Genomic DNA, 20717 nt, shown 5'->3' on the forward strand with positions numbered 1-20717 from the left:
TTATCACAGAAATGGCCTCCACCTTCAACCCCCGAGAATGTAAGCTAACCAAACAGGAAGGGAAAAGCTATGGCTTCTTCCTGCGAATTGAGAAGGACACTGATGGCCACCTGGTCCGGGTGATTGAGAAGGGTAGCCCAGCAGAGAAGGCGGGTCTCCAGGATGGAGACAGAGTTCTTAGGATTAATGGTGTCTTCGTGGATAAGGAAGAGCATATGCAGGTAAGTGGGACATTTGGAGTTCTTCGAGGATCTCTTTAGCCCCTATATCTCTGATTATTTTAGTTCTGGGTGTTAGTGGAGCTTTCCTGGCCGCCACTGGTAGGGCAGGACACTTTTACAGCTATACTCTGCCAGCTAATCAACTCTCCTATGATTAATCAAGAACTGTAAAAGTTATTCCTAAGTTTGAATAGTGTCAGGTCTAATGTGCATTTGCATATTTGCTATGTGAACGGGAATATACTAGGCAATTTCATATTCATTATTTTGTTAAATCCTTGGCACAACCCATGAGGTACCATTTCACAGTTGAGGAAGTGGAAGCTCAGACACCTTAGCTTGCTAATGTGTTCACACAGTGAACATATGGGAGTGTCTGACCTCACCCCGATTCCATCTGCCTCTAAGTGGGTGCTCCTTTCACTGTACTGCACAGTCTCCATAGACTCAGGAGGACCTGCTGTACTTCGGGGCAGCATTCATCCCGGGAGAAGACCTGTCCTAGTAAAAGTTCCCTGGGCTGGGCTTGGGCTGCACTCTATAGAGTCCAGTGGTGCTAAAGACCCAGCCTAATTTGTCCCTGGATCTTGGTGGGGCCCAGGTGGAGACGGCTGGGGGATGATCTGCTGACTACTCGGATGTCAGGGGTCAGTTGATAGAATCTGCAGAGTCAGATGGTGAGCACTGCTCTCTCACCCACAACCCCGGTGGTTGATAGAGGGTTATTGGTTAAAGTTAATCTTTTTCTTTCTTCCTCTTAGGTTGTGGATCTGGTCAGAAAGAGTGGGAATTCAGTGACTTTACTAGTTCTGGATGGGGATTCCTACGAGAAAGCCGTGAAAAAGCAAGTAGACTTGAAAGAGTTGGGTCAAAGTCAGGAGTCGAGTTTGAACGATAAGAAGCCGCCCTCTGTGATGAACGGAGGAGCACAGATGTGGACGCAGCCACGGCTCTGCTACCTAGTGAAGGAGGGGGGTAGCTATGGCTTCTCTCTGAAAACTGTCCAAGGTGAGCTTGAAGGTGGGGCAGGGACAAGCAGCTTTCTGGAAGAGAGAGATTGGTATCTGTTAATGACTTTGTTGACTAACTGTCAATTGCTACGGAGATTCAACAGCAGCCTCTCTCCCCTGGCCCTTCCTTTGTACAGCTGTGCAAAGAGGGGTCAGGATGGTGGGCAACAGCACTGTGGAGGGACACTGGGTGCTCCCGTCTGCCTGTGCTTGTTAAGCTGAGTCCTCAAGGCCAGAGGGTTAGAGGGTTGATGCTTCTCTGGGGGTAAAGATGGAGGAGAGAATGGAGAATAAGAGGCAAGAAAAAGGAGGTTCTCCATGAGCTACTTTTGAATTAGAATGATATCTCTTTTCATCTCTGAGTGTCCAGGTGGTCACTTATTCAAAAAATCCTTGAGCACTTATTTATGTATCAGCTGCTGTTAGAGTTGCCGCAGGCACGGCCAAGATCCCCACCCTCCAGCGGCATCAAGGTAGTACCCTCAGCTGTGGCTATGCTTTGAGATGTCTCCCTGACCTCTAGCTGAGAGGTCCAGTGATTTGAGAAACCCCAACCATCAGAAAGTACTAGATTCTGTTCCTAGAATTTCAGAGTTGCAGGCTGACCCATGAACAGTTGCCTGTGGTTTTTTGGATTTCACTGGGATTGAGGTTGGAACCATAGCTGGTCAGGGTTCTGGTTCCACCTCTAACGTTGCTCCTTCCCTGTTCTTTCTGTACTAGAAAGGCACTGGTGGTGGATCATAATTTGCTTAAGTGATAAAGAGCTTCCTAGGTGGCTCTATTGGTAAAGAATCTCCCTGCCACTGCAGGAGACGTAAGAGATGCATGTTTGATCCCTAGGGCAGGAAGATCCCCTGGAGAAGGAAATGGCAACCCACTCCAGTATTCTTGCCTAGAGAATTCCATGGACAGAGGAGCCTGGTGGGCTATATATAATCCATGGGGTTGCAAAGAGTCGGACACGACTGAGCAACTAAGGCTTGGCTTGGAAAGAGCGGACCAATACTACACATGGTTTCTAAGGCTTATTTAACCTGTTGGCAAGAGAAATAAACTAGCTATAAGAGATATCTCGAGTTTGCCAGTTGTTAAAACACAGTGATATAGGTGGTCAAGGGAAGCTTGGCATTTCTCAGAGGTTTATTATCAGTAATATGGTAAAAAAAAAAAAAGAAAGAAAGAAATTGCAGTTCAGACTATTCGTTTGGCCTTTGTGTAATGTCTGTGGTGAAAGGTTTAAATTAGCTTTATGAAGAAAATGTTTTCTTCAGGACAAACATATAAAAAGGTAACAGGAGGAATGCCAAGTATTTGAGAAAGCAGAGTTTAAATTATTATTTACAAATGGTTTATATAGTCATAATGAAGTTACCCTTTGCCTAGGCTGAAATATTAATATTTTGACAGCACTGACAGCACTTCTTTAAGAAGCACCTGAGTCCTCCTCCCTGCTAATCCAGCCTGACCGTATGTGTCTGTGCTTTCCTCTCTTCCTGTGCCTGTTTGCTTTAGCCTGCATCAGTGAGATTTATTCAGTCCACTGGGCTGTGGTAGTTGGTGATAGTTTTAAAGAGGACAGAACAGAGCAGATGCCGTCTAATTCTACAAATGCCAAGGAAAGGGAGTATGACACAGCGATGCTGAGTGGGCACAATTCGCTGCTTTCTGGTTCAAGAGGACAGTGCCACTTGAGATTCCTTCTTTGTACTTATTTGGGCTCAGAAATCCTATTCAAATCAATAAAAACCAGCTGAGTAATGGCTGTGTCAAGTTTGTGCTATGAGCTCTAATTGTCATTCTGTATCAAAGTCTATCTGAGTTAGTCCTAAAATGCAAAGTTCTAGTTTTATATTATTGGGAGAAAACCCTTTGCTGTTAGACTTTCAGTGTAATGGAGCTGTGACACCTGTCTACCCCCTACTCTCTTTCAGGTAAAACTGGAGTGTACATGACTGATATAAAACCTCAAGGTGTGGCTATGAAAGCTGGAGTGCTGGTTGATGACCACTTGATTGAAGTGAATGGAGAGAATGTAGAGGATGCCAGCCACGAGGAGGTGGTTGAAAAGGTATATCCCAAAGGAGCACTTTCTCGCCTTTAACGTTCACTCTGCTCTCACTGGAAGTGACAGGAAGACAGGAATGGTAGTTTATGATGGGAAGACTGTGATATGGGAAGCTAAACCTTTGTATTAAGAGCCAACAGACTCATTAGTGGTGTAAGCAGTGTTAACATAGGGCTTTGGAATGAGGCCTTTGCTAGTTTCATGTTGTCTTGAAGAAAAGTGTTCTAAAGAACCATTATCTTCTGTATCTTATGTGTAAGTTACTGGAATCACTCTCTAAACTTGTAGTAAATTCGATCTTGAATCAATGTTACTAAAGTGTTTTAATACAAGCTGGAAGATGACCAGTGTGGGTGATGAATATCGAGTTACACATGGGGAGTATCTGATGTGTTATACCCCAAGTCTTATGCCCCAGCATGATGCATGGAAAACACTCAGAGGTTTTTCTTTGGGGTCATATGGAACCTTGAAAATTGACCAACTGTATCTTTTCTTGGTAGAATGGTATTTCAAAGTAGACCTTTACTTTCTTTTTGAAATTCCTTTCCTAGTCTTCACCTAAGTACCTTTCTGGGTTTTCTGAATTCTGGCTTTCACTTGGGTTCAGTTAGCATCTGTGTGGGTGACGTCATACTTAACAAAGGGAAAAACAACTATATAACGGAAGATAAATAAATACCAGTGAGGTGATACAAAACAGTATTACAGCTTAATTAAGCTCAGGACTTACATCCTATATATCCTGTTTAATCTATAGACTGTGTGCCTCAACACAGAAACTTTCCTATTTCCCAGCATCTTTCTTGGAGACTGATATTGGTCCTCACCTGAGTGTTGTTGCAGGTGAAAAAGTCTGGAAGCCGCATCACATTCCTGCTTGTGGACAAGGAAACTGACGAGCACCATAGCGAGCAGAAGATAAAAGTCAAGAGAGAAACAGCCAGTCTGAAACTGCTACCCTGCCAGCCCCGTGTTGTAGAGATGAAGAAGGGAAGCAATGGCTATGGTTTCTACCTGAGGGAAAGCCCAGAACAGAAAGGTAAGGCACTTGAAGAGCAGAAAACTTGGCAGTGTAACCACCCAATTCTTCATCCCAGTCTGACTCCCCAGAGTTCCATTAGGCCCCCCAGCCCCCCATCAGGGTATCCTTAGGCTTTCATAGAAGAATTATAAAGCAGAATTTTGGATCTGAGCAGTAGCATGCCAGTAAATTGGCTCTCTGGGGGGTTAAAAAAAAGCCCTAATTTGTAGTATGTGTTGTTTCGCTGTGGTGTAAATACTCCCACCATGTCTGATTTCAAGCTACAACAGCTGTCATAGAACGCGAAGTTGAGAAGTATTCTCATGAGCTGGTGTGTGACAGCGCCAACATCCCACTAGGTCTGAGGCAGGGGTGTGGGTGGGGATCTGGGACATGAATAGAACCAGGAGTCTTTCTGATTCCCTGTAATTCAGTAAGAATTAAGGTCCTCCTACACAAGCTGAATACATTACGAAAAAAAAAAAATGTAGGTTCAGGCCATGAAAACTTATTCACCCAGAATTACCATTTTCTTTCCATCATATATATTTACATTAATTTATGAAACATTAATTTGACTCATATGGTATAAAAACATCCTCAGGATCTTTGAGAATATCAAATGAATGTGATAAGAATTCTTCAGTCAAGAAGACCCCTATTTACTAGAGGAGATAAGACACATATGTCCATAACTGAAGGTAGATGGTAAGAAACATCTTAAAACAGGGCAGGTAAGATACTATGGAAATTCAATGCTGGAGCGAGTTTTTCCTCACGAAAAAGGTATTGGGAGGCCTCAAAGTAAAGGTAGCACTTGAGCTCTGGCTTTATAGTATGAATAGAATTTAGGCAAGTTGATGGGGTAGGGACAAATAAGTCCAATCCATGAAGATAGGATTGCGTGAATAAAGCAGGAAGACACAGGCTCAGTTTGACTGCCATTTAAAGTGTAGCACAGAAAATCAAGTTAGAAAGGTCAGTTGGAGAGACATATGATGGACTGTTAGTGCATGCTGAGGAGTTTAGACTTATTTTCAGAGTTAGTGGGGAGTTATTTTTTGAACAGTGTGAGAGAGAAGAAAAATTAAACCTACATTGTCTTGGGGGCTTTACACATCTCAATTACTCCTAATAATTTTGTAAGAATTGCTGAAACTGGGGACTTGAAGAAGATACAACAATTTTTATATGGTCAAATAGTTCTAGTACAGCTAGAAACAAAATTAGGTCTGTTTAGTTCCAAAGCTCACATTCACGCTGTCATGCTGGGGAGTGACTCGCTCAGACGGTGCATCAAGATGAATCTGAAGGCAGGTCTGTACTGGGGAAGGCAAACAAGGAGCGGAGAGCAACTGGTAAGGTAGCAGCTTAGGAAGAATTCAAGGCAGGAATGAATACAAACTGCATTTCAGGTAGAGGAACTAGGGCTCCAGGAGAGATGTGTAAAAATATTAAGGTAGCACTGAAGGACTTGGCTGATGAGACACAGGGAGTGCATGCTGAGGAAGAATCATGCTACCTGTCAGTGACAGGAGGATGGTGCTCCCAGTAACGGGTGACCAAGAGATGCCAAGCAACTAGCTGGAAAAGTGAAATTGGAGCTTGTTAAAACTGTATGAGGGGCAAAAAAAAAAAAAAAAATTAAGGGTGAGAGATCTGAAGGTTTCTGGTGAAGATGGTTCAATTCCTAAAGACTCAACACCCATCTGTGTGGCACGCACTCACAGATCCATTCACAACTGAATTTGCCCAACTGCTACTAAAAGGCTAGCTTGGGTTTCCTGGGGTCTGAATTCTTTGGTTTTGTTCACCATTCTTCCCATCCTCTCCTCCCCTTTTTTATGGCTTAGCTTCTACATAAGCATACAAGTATGCACACTGATTTCCTGGGACTTTGCTGACCCTTACTGCTTAGCATGCGGTTTTGTCAAGATTGAATCCCAAACACTTTTAGTAATAACATTCTTTTCTTTAAGACTCTTTCATTATTAATGACTGGGTTTATTCCTAGAATGAGTTCTGACCAAAAAGCGAGGTGGATAGGATGTATATAGATATCCTAGTGGGAAGGACAGGAGTTGTACTCAGCATGCCTTTTATATCTATTTTATAAGGGCTTTAGGCCCCAGCAGAAATCCCCCAGTTTGTTTTCTATGGATCTTTCTGGTAATTCTATTTAAATTTTTTTTGGGGGGTGGGTAGGTCAAATCATCAAGGACATAGATTCCAAAAGTCCAGCAGAAAAGGCTGGCTTGAAGAACAATGACCTGGTGGTTGCTGTCAATGGCAAGTCTGTGGAGTCCCTTGATCATGACACTGTGGTGGAAATGATTAGAAAGGGTGGAGATCAGACCTCTCTGCTGGTGGTAGACAAAGAGACAGACAACATATATAAACTGGTAAGTAATACAAGGGCACATATTCATAAATTAAGGTTGGGTCCATTCACTCACGCCCTCAAACTTTGGTTAAGTTACCACTTTGATCTTCATACTGGAAGAGGCATAACAATCATCATTAAGGCTGTACTGAAGCTCAAATTGGTAGATAAGAGAATGTGATGGGTTCATGAGGTTTAAGTCCTTGGAAATAAGATTTTTGAAAGAATTTGCAAATGTAACTGCAGAATTTCTCTTGGTGACCTGGGAAAAATCTATGAACAATAGCCTGGAAATAAACAGATGTAGTCCTAACTTTCCCAAATAGGGAATGACTGGATTTTAATCTGTAGACCAATGTGTTCTACCAATCCCATGTAAAAGCCTAAAGAAAGTGAAAGTGAAGTCGCTCAGTAGTGTCCGACTCTGCGACGCCATGGACTGTAGCCCACCAGTCTCCTCCATCCATGGGATTTTCCAGGCAAGAGTACTGGAGTGGGGTGCCATTTCCTTCTCCAGGGGATCTTCCCGACCCAGGGATCGAACCTGGGTCTCCTGCATTATAGGCAGATGCTTTCCCATCTGAGCCAGAAGGGAAGTCCACAGGGACTAGTTTATAAACCCTTAGCAAGGGAGTAGAAACATAGATTCACCAAGACCAAGCTGTGTCAAACTAACCTTATTTCCTTTTATCTCTTAGTCACAATAGCTATTGTCTGCATATTTTAAAGTTTTTTTTATAACACTTTTATCACAAGAACTGAGGTTCACTCTAGCTTAGCAGACATTCAGGGGCCTTCTAAAGTATCATCTGCCTTGTTGGGTGTTGGTCACAAAAATGAACCAAGATGAACTTGTTCTATGTGATATACAATAGAAGCATCCAAAGGCATATAAATGATATAGAGGGAGGAATATTATGGGTGGTAGAATTAGCCTCCTTCAGATTAAAAAATCCTGAAGCTTAGAGAGACTAAGTGATTGGCTAAACTCACTCATTTTAGCAAAGACTGAAGTCAGTATTTGAAAGCAAGTTTTACTTATGCCATACTCTCTCCCAGCACATTTTGAATAGATATTTCAAGACATTTGTGTAAAGAAGACTAACGAGTGAACTGGATGATAGAAAAATTAATGGGTTTTTAGCTAGTTGAACAACCATACCTAAGAGTACTTGATACTGGACCAAATGTCAACCCGAACAGACTCTAATAGCATGCTGTTTGTTCCTAAGCTAGCATATTATTAAATGTGGCTGGAGACATGGAAAACATATTTAATATACTTAAATCATACAGATGACTTAATGTGTTGATGGATAATTATTAGAGACTAGTATTTAAAATATCAAGATAGAAGAATAGTCAAGATAGAAGAATAAAAACTAGTAAGTTTAAAGTTTAATCAGGAATATATTTCAAGTACTAAACTAACTTAAAAGTAAATTGTATAAATACCAAATGGTGTGAGGTCTGAACTGATGACTATAGAAAAAAGTACAGAAAACTTGATGACACTCTAAGTAGCTGCCCCTACCAAAAAAACTCAATTTAAAGTTACATTAATTGACACTCGGCTTTTGAAGATGATAGTATTACTGTTCTGAGTTGATCAGACTATACCTGAAATTACCAGTAATGTAATTTTGGGTAAATAACACTCCCTGTGCCTGTTTCCTTCATTGTAAGGTAGGTGTATCTATGGCAAAGGGTAGTTATTAAGTGTTATATGAGTAAATCAACAATGAGCCCAGTCCTGGCAACCTCACTTTAGGCCAGTGTCAAGAAAGGTAACCAGGGAATAGGTTTTGTAAGACATTATGTGAATATTTAGTTTGAATAACCATAGGTTTGGGGGAAGAAAGGAAAACATTGTCAAGAATTTAAAAGGCTAAATGGTAACTATGTAAGGTAACGGATCTGTGTTAATTAACTTGATTGTGGTAATCATTTCACAATGTATATGTCTAGCAAATCATGATGTGTACACCTCAAACATATGCAACTGTAACTGTCAATTATACATTGTTAGAGCTGGGAAGATACATGAAGCAAAAGCTGATGAGATTGAAGAGAAATACAATTCTACAATCATAGCTGGAGACTTCAGTAGCCCATTCTCAATACTGGATAGAACAACCAGACAGAAGTAAGGAACTAGAGGACCTGAACAATGCAAACCAGCTAGATCTAACAGTCATACACAGAACACTCTGCCCAACAGTGGAATTTGGGCAGTGGAATGCACATTCTTCTCAAGTGCACACGGGATAGTCCTCAGAACAGACCATGTGCCAGGCCACAAATCAAGTCACAAGAGCCAAAGGATGGAACCAACCCAAGTGTCCATTGACAGATAAATGGATTTAACACAAATAACACACACACACACACACACACACGAATTTGAAAGGCTATTACATGTGGGAAATAGACTTATTTTTGAGGTGTCCTATGCGGCACAGCTTCACCAAATAGAGAAGGCATAAGGAGCTAGCTTTTGGCTTAAAGACAACCAAAGGTACCAGGAAAAAGCTTTGCAGAGTGGGAAGCTCCCAGATGGAGGAAAAAATCAAACAGAAGTCAGAAGGTCACTACAGTAGCTGCTGTAAAGGGAATTCAGGCATCAAGTCCTCTTCATGCATGCTCGTTTATGTGCTTGCTGAGTTGCATCCGACTCTTTGCAACCCCATGGACTGTAACCTGCCAGGATCTTCTGTCCATGGTATCTTCCAGTCAAGAAAATGAGTGAGTTGCCATTTCCTCCTCCAGGGCATCTTCCCAACCGAGGGATCAAGCCTGCGTCTTCTGTGTCTCTTGTACAAGCAGGCAGGTTCTCTATCACTAGCACCACCTGGGAAGTCCCAAGTCCTTTCCAATGCCTCCAATGACTTAACTATAATTTTAATGTTTTGATTAATATGAGAGAAGTTGGATCTAAAAAGATGCCTGTCTGCATTCTCTTCCTCCCTCTTCTCTCCCAGAGTAAGTTCCATAGGTGGGTAGGTGCATGATGGTTGGATCTTTGATATATATATCAGTGAATAAAACAAACACCTAGACCAGTTCTTGGCACATACCAGACACCCAAATATTTGAATGAAGAATGAGTAAAGACTCATCACTGTCCTCTGCCTCAAGATTAGCTGCTACTGTCAGATACAGTTGATCTGTAGTGATAGCAGAAGTATTTTTGCATGTGATGAGTCATTCTGACAATTTCCCACATTTTAAAGAGAAAGAAATGTGGGAAGATTTGCAAGTATAGCACTGAGAGATCTGAGGTTCACTGAATTGGGTAAGTAGGAGGCTCTGTGCTGGTGGTACTCTTTAAAATTTTTTTTGATTTTAGGTTGTGCTGGGTTGTGGTGTGCGGGCTTCTCACTGTGCTGGCCTCTCTTGTTGTGGAGCACAGGCTGTAGCACACGGGCTCCAGTAGCTGCAGCTTGTGGACTCCAGAGAGCACAGACTTGAGTAGTGATGAATAGGTTTAGTTGCCCTGAGGCAGGCAGGATCTTCCTGGACTGGGGATCAAACCCATGTCTCCTGCACTGGCAGAAGGATTCTTATCCACTGTATTATCAGGGAAGTCCTGTGCTGGTGCTACTCTTGCTTAGAAAGGAAGATGTGGTCTTGGGGTAAAACGGATGATACTAAGACCCCAAATCCAGTTTTTTTTTTTTTTTTTTCCCCAAATCCAGTTTTAGCCAAGTTGTTGAACAGCAAGTAGGAGGTCATAAGCCTAAACTCTGCAGGTTGGCTAAAGGCGAAGATGGCTATGGCTTTCACTTAAACGCGATTCAGGGTCGGCCAGGCTCAGCTTTAATTGCTTGATTTTCTACTCACTGCCTAACAAATGTCCTGCACACCTGTGGGCAGTAATTAAATTGCTGATCCAAGATCTTACCATATCCAAATATACAACTATATAAGATACATAGCTAAATAAAACAAAGTTTTAATTCTCTTAACTAAAACCCACAGTCAGCTAAACTCTTCATTCTGTAACAAAAACTAGTCCTGTGTTTCCTGTTTCTCTGCCTTTTTATATTTAAGACCATCACTGCCTTCTTCACGTGGACAGTCTGGGAGTTGAGATGGATTAGAAGTACTTAAAGATAGTGAGGAGTCTGGATGGGAGGGAGTTGGGGAGAGAATGGATACAAATATATGTACGGCTAAGTGCAGCCATGAAATTAAAAGACGCTTACTCCTTGGAAGAAAAGTTATGACCAACCTAGATAGCATATTCAAAAGCAGAGACATTTCTTTGCCGACTAAGGTCCATCTAGTCAAGGCTATGGTTTTTCCAATAGTCATGTATGGATGTGAGAGTTGGACTGTGAAGAAGGCTGAGCGCCAAAGAATTGATGCTTTTGAACTGTGGTGTTGGAGAAGACTCTTGAGAGTCCCTTGGACTGCAAGGAGATCCAGCCAGTCCATTCTGAAGGAGATCAACCCTGGGATTTCTTTGGAAGGAATGATGCTAAAGCTGAAACTCCAGTACTTTGGCCACCTCATGCGAAGAGTTGACTCATCGCAAAAGACTCTGATGCTGGGAGGGATTGGGGGCAGGAGGAGGAGGGGACGACAGAGGATGAGATGGCTGGATGGCATCACGGACTCGATGGACGTTGAGTCTGAATGAACTCCGGGAGTTGGTGATGGACAGGGAGGCCTGGCGTGCTGCGATTCATGGGGTCGCAAAGAGTCGGACACGACTGAGCGACTGAACTGAACTGAACTGAAGTCCCTCTGCTGTCCACCTGAAACACAACATTGTTAACCGGCTATACTCCAATGCAAAATAAAAAGCTTAAAAAAAGATAGTGAGGAGTCTAGCATAGCAGAGGATCAGCTAATGGTTATATCAGCAGATAGTAAAACAGAGTACAAGAGACACAGGACTGGAGTGGGGAGTGGGAGAAGCAAGTAGGAAATGACTGGAATTGACTTTTGTTACCATGTGTGACTGTGTGAATGCCAACTTCCTCTACCCACTCCCCCAATTGATTACTGTAAATCAAATAGTGACAAAAATATCATCTCCTGTTTCACTTTCTCTAATGTGTCTAAGGAGCTCTGAAGAGTTCTGAAGACCATTTTACTGAGGCAAAGGGCCAGGTGAACCTCCTCTGCGTGAGGTATTGGGTAAGTCACTCAATGTCTTATAATCTCCCAACAGGGAGACTGCTGACAGTTTGTTCAGTGACTTGCTCACTATCATGGAATCAGAATAAACTAGCAGTTCTGTTAGACTTGGATCCTTGTACAGCATTCTGTACTGCTCTTATTTTATGTGTATGTACATTTGCTTACATGTTTATGCTCATTATTCTGTAACTAAGTTCAGTCTTCCTTTACACCTTTTCTGTTTGGGGTAGTAGAGATATTTTACAGCTCTCAACCAGATGTATCTGGGAGAGGAGTGGAACACAGAGGATACCTTATAAATTAAACCAGCACATTTAATAAAGTGTAAATTCTCATACTTATCATTAATGTTTTTTCCACTTTATTTTCAAAAGGCTGGCTTTTCTCCATTCTTCTACTATCAAGGCCAAGAGCTGCCTAATGGTTCTGTCAAGGAGGCTCCAGCTCCTACTCCTGCTCCTCTGGAGGTCTCAAGCCCGGAAACTACAGAGGAAGTAGGAGACCATAAGCCTAAACTCTGCAGGCTGGCTAGAGGTGAAGATGGCTATGGCTTTCACTTAAATGCGGTTCCGGGTCAGCCAGGCTCATTTGTCAAAGAGGTATGGTGAGCTGGTTGCAGCAGCCCAGTGAACACAGCCACAGTGAGGAGAGCCTCAGTTTCTCCCGCTCACTAATGGCTCAGGAAAAAGATTACACCAAAGGCCTACACTGAGTGTCTCACTTGGGTTCAAGTAAATACTGGTCTCATACCCTTTAAGATAGCTAAGAGTACATCAAAGTTCACATCATTTGTTTCTGAAACATCTGTGTGTCGCTTTAGACATTTCAAATTAAACAGAGTTGACATGACTGTAGTTGATAGTCACTACTAACAACTCTTGTCTGGGAGTAATACTTGTTTGCTTCTGTGTGTCTGGCATAATGCCACCCTGCAGGGACTGACAGAAAACTATCTCTGTAGCTCTCAAGTTGGGAATGAAGAAGGGGGACCTATGGAATCTAATGCCTTCACCCTGGAAAGCACTGTATGAAAGATACACAACAGGATATTCAACCATTGTGAACACTATTCTTTTGAGTAGCGCTTATGAAATTGTAGCTTTCATAAGCAGAAAACATTAGGGCACCATTTTAAACTTCCGTACCTCAAGGGGAAATGTCTGTATTCTCAACATGACTGAGAATAAATTCTCAAAGCCCTCACCTCTCCTCTGAAGAACTGCTAGCCTAACACTCTGTGGTCTCCGTCTGGAAGTGGTAACGCAGAACTCTGCTCACAGGTGCAGAAGGGCGGCCCTGCTGACCTGGCAGGGCTGGAGGACGAGGACGTCATCATTGAGGTGAATGGAGTGAACATGCTGGATGAGCCCTATGAGAAGGTGGTGGACAGAATCCAGAGCAGTGGCAAGACTGTCACACTCTTAGTCTGTGGAAAGAAGGCCTATGATTATTTTCAGGCTGAGAAAATCCCTATTGTTTCCTCCATGGCTGATCCACTGGATGACGACCCTGATCCTGATGAAGGAAGGCTGGAAGAATCAGAGCAAGACTCACATACGGCAGAAGAACGAGAACGAGTGAGTGGTGATACATTGCTTATAGTGATCTAACTAACCAGAGTATGGCAATGTCCTTAACAAGTGCACCATGTATCTACGTTTACCACAGGTTTCCTAAAACACTAGAAAATTACAGTGTAAAGAGAACTAGCAAATTCAGTTACCATGGGTGAGAGGAGGTAGTTTAAGAATAAACTTGTTTTTCACAGCATGGAGTTGACAGTAACTTATCAAAATTATAATGAAAACACCAGAAGAACCCAAATCAGACTATTTACATACAAATTCTGGAATTGCCATTTATCACTCTTGGGTAATAGGCTGGGTGATTTGTCAGCCTTGGGTAACAAGTAATAGAAAATAATGGACTTATTCTCTGTGCCTCAGTTTCCCCACCTATAAAACAAAGATAATTTGTAGGATTGTTATCAGGATATATTAAGACTTTTAAGTCTTTGAACAGTGCCTGGTTAATGGTGAGCATGAGAATGAACGGTGGTGGTTAGAGACAATATTCTTTTTAAAATAACTGGCAAGTATTCAAGTTTCATTACTGGGGAAGAATAAACATTATTCTGTTTGTATTTCATTTAGATAAATTCCTTGACAAGTCTCAATTTCTCTTCATAGATGAACTTGAGGTCTGAAAGTAAACTATCCAAGTTCATAAAGGAAATGAATGACAAAGCCAAGACTCTAAATAAAAGTTTTACATTTTAAAAATTACATTATTTCTGCATATTGGTAATCTAAAAAGCAAATACTCATTTTTAATGAATACAAGCTGTCTTAGTCTGTTTGGGCTGCTAAACAATATACCATAGACTTGGTGGCTTATAAACAACAAACATTTATTTCTCACAGCTGTGGAGGTTCAGAAGCCCAAGGTCACGGCACTGGCAGATTCAGGGTCTAGTGAAGGCGCTCTTCCGGGTTGCAGACTGCTGACTTCTGGCTTGCCTTCACAGGGCAGAAGGAACTAAGGAGTTCTGGGAGGCCACTTATAAAGGCCTAATCTGAGTCATGAGAGCTCTGCCCTCCTGACCTAATCACCTCCTCATCACCTTGGGAAACAGGATTTCAACCTCTGCACTTTGGGGAGATACAAACATGCAGACCATAGCATACATGTTGCCATTGACCTTGTATCCTGTATTGTTTCACAGAGAAAGTATTCTAGATGTCTTTAAAAAAATTCTATAATAACTCTATAGAAAGTCAATTGTAGTACTATGCTAGTTTATAGAAAAGAAATATGTATATAGATAGATATTAAAAGGAATGTGTCAGGGTCGAACAGCAGGCTGGAAATGAAGCCGAGTGCAGAATTCTGGTCACCAAGCTTCTAGTGAGTGACTCTTCTTCCTGACTCAAGAGGCGCAAATCTAAAACAGACCATCCATCTCCTTAAGTTCACACTCTTACCACTTACACATCCTCTGTTTCCTTTTGCACAGGCCCACAGTACAGCCTCTCATTCTTCTTCCAATTCTGAAGACACAGAGATGTGATGAGAGCAAGCACTGGCTTTGGCTGACAGCTGTTTCTGGGTATTTAATAGGAATCCTTTCCCAAGGAATGAGCTGACATCCGTTTACTGTCTTTGTTCGAGAAGAACTCCGTGGAAACCAGTTCATCACATGTGATTGTCTTCTTCTGTCACCGGTCTCAGGGGTGGCTACTGCAGAGAGCTTATTTATGGCCAACTTAGGAAAAGTTAATATACAAGCCAGATGCTTTTCATGCGATCTCTTCCAACCTTCAACTTAACTACTCTTCTCTGTCTGATCTTATTTCTTCTATAGGTTCTCAGAGCACCAAAGATGATTCATAAATCTGTATATGTGAGAACTGCTAATTAACGTATCTGAGCAGATAAGCCTATTAAAACTATGCTTTTGTAAGAATGTTGTTGCTGAAATAAATGCCAACAAAAATGCCTTTTGAGTATGCTTGAATTTTTCCTGTTGGCTGATAGAACCTTAACAGTGCTTTTGCTTCTGGTAAACTTCTTATGTTTTAACCTTCATTTTGCCTCTAGAAACCCCCAACACAACGAAACTCAGAATAAGATCTCAATAACAAAGAGAGACTTCCTGGTAATAAAATTCAAGATTTTCTTAAATTGAATTTCTGAGTGTCCTACAAATTTTCCAAAAGCTTCCTATTACAGATGAAGACATTGAGCCCTAGGATAGGAAAGTGACCTATTCCAGTTAAGTTATTCATTGTTTTACCCCACAACTCCACAAATGGCAGATGAAAAGAAGAAATGAAATATCATCAGTGACTTGAATTTAGAGTAATTCACTCTTAAATAATACTAGTAAAGTGAAAGTGAAAGTTGCTCAGTCGAGTCCGACTCTTTGTGACCCTATGGATTATACAGTCCGTGGAATTCTCCAGGCCAGAATACTGGAGTGGGTAGCCTTTCCCTTCTCCAGGGGATCTTCCCAACCCAGGGATCGAACTAAGCTGAAGGGAAATCAAGAAAAATGTCATACTCTGAAGTCTGTCTCGGTACACTCTATTTCAGTTGCAAACCACTCCTTCCCCAGCATAGATGAACTTTTGGTTATTTGAAGGGTGAAGGGGATGGGGAGGAGGGCTGGGATGCTGACTTAGACCACACAAGCAATAATACCAAGCTATCCCTGACAGAATGACAGTAAGGCCCAAGTGTTAACAATCTCTGATTTTAATGATAGTCAATCTCAAGGGAAACTCATAACCTCCTCCATGGGATCCTTGATTTAAACAGAATTTCAAGTGTTTAACCAGCTACTTAACATTTCTCTTACCCAAGAATTCCAGTGTATTTTCTCCCTTTAGCTTCTTGGCTCCTTTTAGCCCTACCACCTGGCATACTCTACCAGCCTCAAACCAAACAGGGTACTCTTGGTTGAGTGCTAGCCTGAGTTACTTCTCTCTCTCTCTCTCATACAAATGAGAAGCTGAAGCTACTCATGATTACAGTATCATCTGAGGACGAAGGCATAAGCTGCAGGTAGAATATGCTACCACAGCACTATGTTGTTTTAAAAATGTTAGGCCCTGGCCCCTCCAGTTTTTCCCTCTTATATCCAAATTCTGACACCACTGGCTTGTAGCAGTCTGTAATAGGCATGAGTTCAAGGTGCCATATGCTTCTCTGGTGCCTGTTTGTGGGCCAGATAGAGGAAAAGTATGCTGGAGAGAGCACTGACCAGGAAGATAACATCAAACCAACGGTGATAGAAGTTGAACTGCAGCTCTCCAAGGACTTCGGTAATGATGGTGCGGTACTCCAGAGGCATGCTCATTCGGATCAGCAGCACAGATGAGACGAAGTACATGCCCTGTAGGTCAAATGAATCCAGAAGGGACTTTGAATGCAGTGACAGACAAAGGAAATAGTTAAAATATTAAAAAGTATGAAACATTTCTGGTATTTTACAGCTCTAGACATAAAGCTAGTTCATTAAACTTACCATTATCTGTGCTAATAGCAGGACAATGACATTGGAGGACTTACTGCTGGAGATGGCATAAAAGAACTGTCAAGAAAGGCAGGAAAGATGATTATACAGTACTTCTAGATTCCTGTGTCAAAAACATTAAGTAGCATGTAAATAAAAGTGTTTTTTCCATGCCACCATCTTGTGTAGAACCGTTCATAAGATTAAGGCTATAAATAAGACATTTAAACAGACTGCCCCAAAAGGATCCACTTATAGTTTTCCCATCGGGTAAGTATGGGAAGATATCACGACAAGATGCTTTGTAGGAAGCATCACTACTAGTGATGCTTTGTAGGAAGCATCACATGAACAAAGCTAGTGGAGGTGATGGAATCCCAGTTGAGCTATTTCAAATTCTAAAAGATGATGCTGTTAAAGTGCTGCACTCAATATGCCAGCAAATTTGGAAAACTCAGCAGTGACCACAGGACTGGGAAAGGTCAGTTTTCATTCCAATCCCAAAGAAAGGCAATGCCAAAGAATGCTCAAACTACTGCACAATTGCACTCATCTCACACGCTAGTAAAATAATGCTCAAAAGTCTCCTAGCCAGACTTCAACAATACGTGAACTGAATTTCCAGATGTTCAAGCTGGATTTAGAAAACACAGAGGAACCAGAGATCAAATTGCCAACGTCTGTCGGATCACTGAAAAAGCAAGAGAGTTACAGAAAAACATCTGATTTATTGATTACACCAAAGCCTTCGACTGTGTGGATCACACCAAACTGGAAAATTCTTCAAGAGATGGGAATACCCAGAACACTACCTGCCTCCTAAGAAATCTGTATGCAGGTCAAGAAGCAACAGTTAGAACCGGACATGGGAAAACAGACTGGTTCCAAATTGGGAAAGAAATACGTCAAGGCTGTATACTGTCACCCTGCTTATTTAACTTATATGCAGAGTACATCAAGCAAAATGCCAGGCTGGATGAAGCATAAGCTGGAATCAAGACTGCTGGGAGAAATATCAAGAACCTCAGATATAGATGACACCACCTTTATGGCAGAAAGTGAAGAGGAACTAAAGAGTCTCTTGATGAAAGTGAAAGAGGAGAGTGAAAAAGCTGGCTTAAAACTCAACATTCAAAAAACTAAGGTCATGGCATCCGGTCCCATCACTTCAGGGCAAACAGATGGAGAAACAGTGAAACAGATCCAAAATCACTGCAGAGAGTGACTGCAGCCATGAAATTAAAAGATGCTTCCTCCTAGGAAGAAAAGCTATGACCAACCTAGACAGCAAATTAAAAAGCAGAGACATTACTTTGCCAAAAAAGGTTCATCTAGTCAAAGATATGGTTTTTCCAATAGTGATGTATGGATATGAGAATTGGACCATAAAGAAAGCTGAGCACTGAAGAATGGATGCTTTTGAACTGTGGTGTTGGAGAAGATGCTTGAGAGTCCCTTGGACTGCAAGGAGATCAAACCAGTCAATCCTAAAAGAAATCACTCCTGAATATTCATTAGAAGGACTGATGCTGAAACTGAATCTCCAATACTTTGGCCACTTGATGCAAAGAGCCGACTCATTAGAGAAGACCCTGATGCTGGGCAAGACTGAGGACAGGAGAAGGGGGTGACAGAGAATGAGACGGTTGGATGACATCACCGACTCAATGGACATGAATCTGAGCAAACTCCAGGAGATACTGAAAGACAGGGAAACCTGGTATGCTGCAGTCCATGGGGTTGCAAAGAGTCAGACAGGAATTAGCGACTGAACTGAAATGGGTAAGTTGGTGGGTTTAAGTATTATAATGTGAAAAGATTCCCACTTACCAGAAACCATGTGATACATATGATTTTAGCATCATTATATAACATTAAAGCAAATTATACCAGGCCACTCCAAGCCCCTGTAGTTGTTTCTGGGCTCCTGAGCTCTTCCTAAAATTGTGCTGAATGCTTGCAGAACCCTTTCCCCCTCCCAACCTCTTCACTCCTTTCATTTCAACAGCTCTTGGATTCTGAAATCCCACCTCTTTTACCAGAGAATTTACCTTCCAGTTCCATGAAACCTTCCTATGCTGATCAGAAAACTGCCCAGCTTCTCCTACTTCCACATTCTCTTCACAAGCAACTCTCCCAGTTATTCGTCTCACCTCAAACACTACCTCATTTATTCATTCCAACCATCTGCTCAGCGTCTACCATGCGCCAGGTTCTGTTCCAGATGCTGGTGACACATCAGTGCATGAAACATACTGTGATCTCATTCTGTGGCCTTTGGTAACTACTTATCTGTCTGGTGTATGATGTAAATACATTATCATCAATTTATGTGCTAGCCTAACTTTTTCTTTTACTCTGTGGCATGTCTTTTACAAATTTGTAGTTGTTGTTTAAGATCTCAGAAGGCAGAAATCTTAATTAGGTAAAGTTATCTCACAGTGCCACATGTAATTAACTACTTTTCAACTCCATGATACAACCTACCTTGGTAAGAGTGATCAGCAGTCCTCTGATAGATGTGACTATGATTATTCCGACCAGAATGAAGGAAATGTGTTGGGACCAGAACTTCACCTGTCAAGGCAAGAGGAAGAAAAAATACTTGTTAAATCTCTGTTCAGAGAGATGGGAAAGCTAAGATGATACATTATTATCACTTATGCGACTGTGAGAGGGAACTTCATTAGCGAGTAAGTGGCAATAAAAACATGTATACGAAGACTTCAGTGGGTATCTTAATTAGCAGACCTAAAACTTAAGACAGAAGACAGCAAGTGCAGTGAAGTGATGAAAATAATACTAATAAATCAGAAGAAACACAAAGCCAATAACATAGCTTCAAGTAAAAAGCATGAATTAAAAAGAAACTAAATAGCAGCCTGATAATTTTTAATATTTGTGAATGACAGTTCTTTGATCACCCAAAACTGAAATAATAATAGAGTATGTAGACATTCTCAGCTACGGTCTAGGAAGTAGCTGACCTTTATTTGAATCACAGAATGATACCTTTTTCTTCTCTTGGATTGCTTCAGAGAGAGAAGCAGCTGTGATACCCTGTGCTTGATTCAAGGCTGAAAAGCATCACAGGGGAGCTGTATTGCCAACATCTGAGAGATGTTATTCAGATTTATGAAATGTGGAGTGATGTGTAGATGAGCTACAGAAGGAACACATATACATACACAGAAACTAGCCCTAGAAAGCACTAACAGGAAGGGCATTTCTAAAAATTCACCCCAGTGAAAAAACTTTAAAAGGAAAATACATATGAAATATGAGTGAAGCATGCTTTACCATATAATTTATATACTACATGAAGGAAAGAAACCATGCTCCTTCACATGAAAAAGGATATACTGTTGATTTATCATCTAAGAAATGTGTGCCTTGAGTTGTTTCTCAAGGACTGGAGCTCAATTTGCTCTGGTGTATCTTCGTTTTATCCAGCTACCAGGGGCATGTCCAGCTGAGGGTTATCATACAAACTATGGCCAGGATCATAGAACAACTAAATGGCACTCATAAGGACTAAGAATGTGACACTGGTTTTAGTACCAAAGTGCTAATCAGCTAGAATCACTGGCCATATAAATACCTGGAAAATACACTATTCTACAAATAAAGGCATTAAACTTAAATTGGGACAAGACTGTCCCAATTATAAAACAGGTAGAAGATTAAAAAAAAATTTGTGCACAGGTGAGTTAACCATTTTTAGCTCAAAGCCCATATGAATTGACACAGATAATTTTTTATGGCAGAAATCATTTTAGTTCTAACACAAAAACACTAATTAGTAGTTAATTTTATACCAGAGGAATCAAAGGTGAGTTATAT

At 41.4% G+C, this 20717-nt stretch overlaps 2 protein-coding genes and 1 non-coding gene across 5 annotated transcripts in view; 1 reads left to right on the forward strand and 2 right to left on the reverse strand.

Moving 5' to 3' along the window:
• Positions 1 to 11: 11 nt before the first annotated feature.
• On the forward strand, positions 12 to 14927 carry PDZK1 (PDZ domain containing 1). Its single transcript, XM_052637939.1, has 8 exons — positions 12 to 221; positions 983 to 1229; positions 3166 to 3302; positions 4146 to 4341; positions 6529 to 6725; positions 12232 to 12456; positions 13138 to 13434; positions 14874 to 14927. The coding sequence occupies exons 1-8, from the start codon at positions 12 to 14 to the stop codon at positions 14925 to 14927; spliced, it is 1563 nt and encodes a 520-aa protein (XP_052493899.1).
• On the reverse strand, positions 7230 to 7301 carry TRNAY-AUA (transfer RNA tyrosine (anticodon AUA)). Its single transcript has one exon. It is a non-coding gene; the product is annotated as a tRNA-Tyr (tRNA).
• Positions 14928 to 16114: 1187 nt separating the features above from the next.
• The window catches only part of LOC128044665 (Golgi pH regulator), a 46357-nt gene continuing 41754 nt past the window's right edge, over positions 16115 to 20717 (reverse strand). For all 3 annotated transcript variants that reach the window (XM_052637029.1, XM_052637031.1, XM_052637030.1), the window contains 3 exons: positions 19362 to 19451; positions 16887 to 16952; positions 16115 to 16754 (listed from right to left, as the gene is read on the reverse strand). In XM_052637029.1, the coding sequence (XP_052492989.1) occupies positions 16548 to 16754; positions 16887 to 16952; positions 19362 to 19451 (363 nt within the window). In that variant the 3' untranslated portion in view covers positions 16115 to 16547. The remainder of the gene's footprint in view (positions 16755 to 16886; positions 16953 to 19361; positions 19452 to 20717) is intronic.

Source organism: Budorcas taxicolor, chromosome 3 (assembly GCF_023091745.1).
Source record: "Budorcas taxicolor isolate Tak-1 chromosome 3, Takin1.1, whole genome shotgun sequence".
Taxonomy (NCBI): domain Eukaryota; kingdom Metazoa; phylum Chordata; class Mammalia; order Artiodactyla; family Bovidae; genus Budorcas; species Budorcas taxicolor.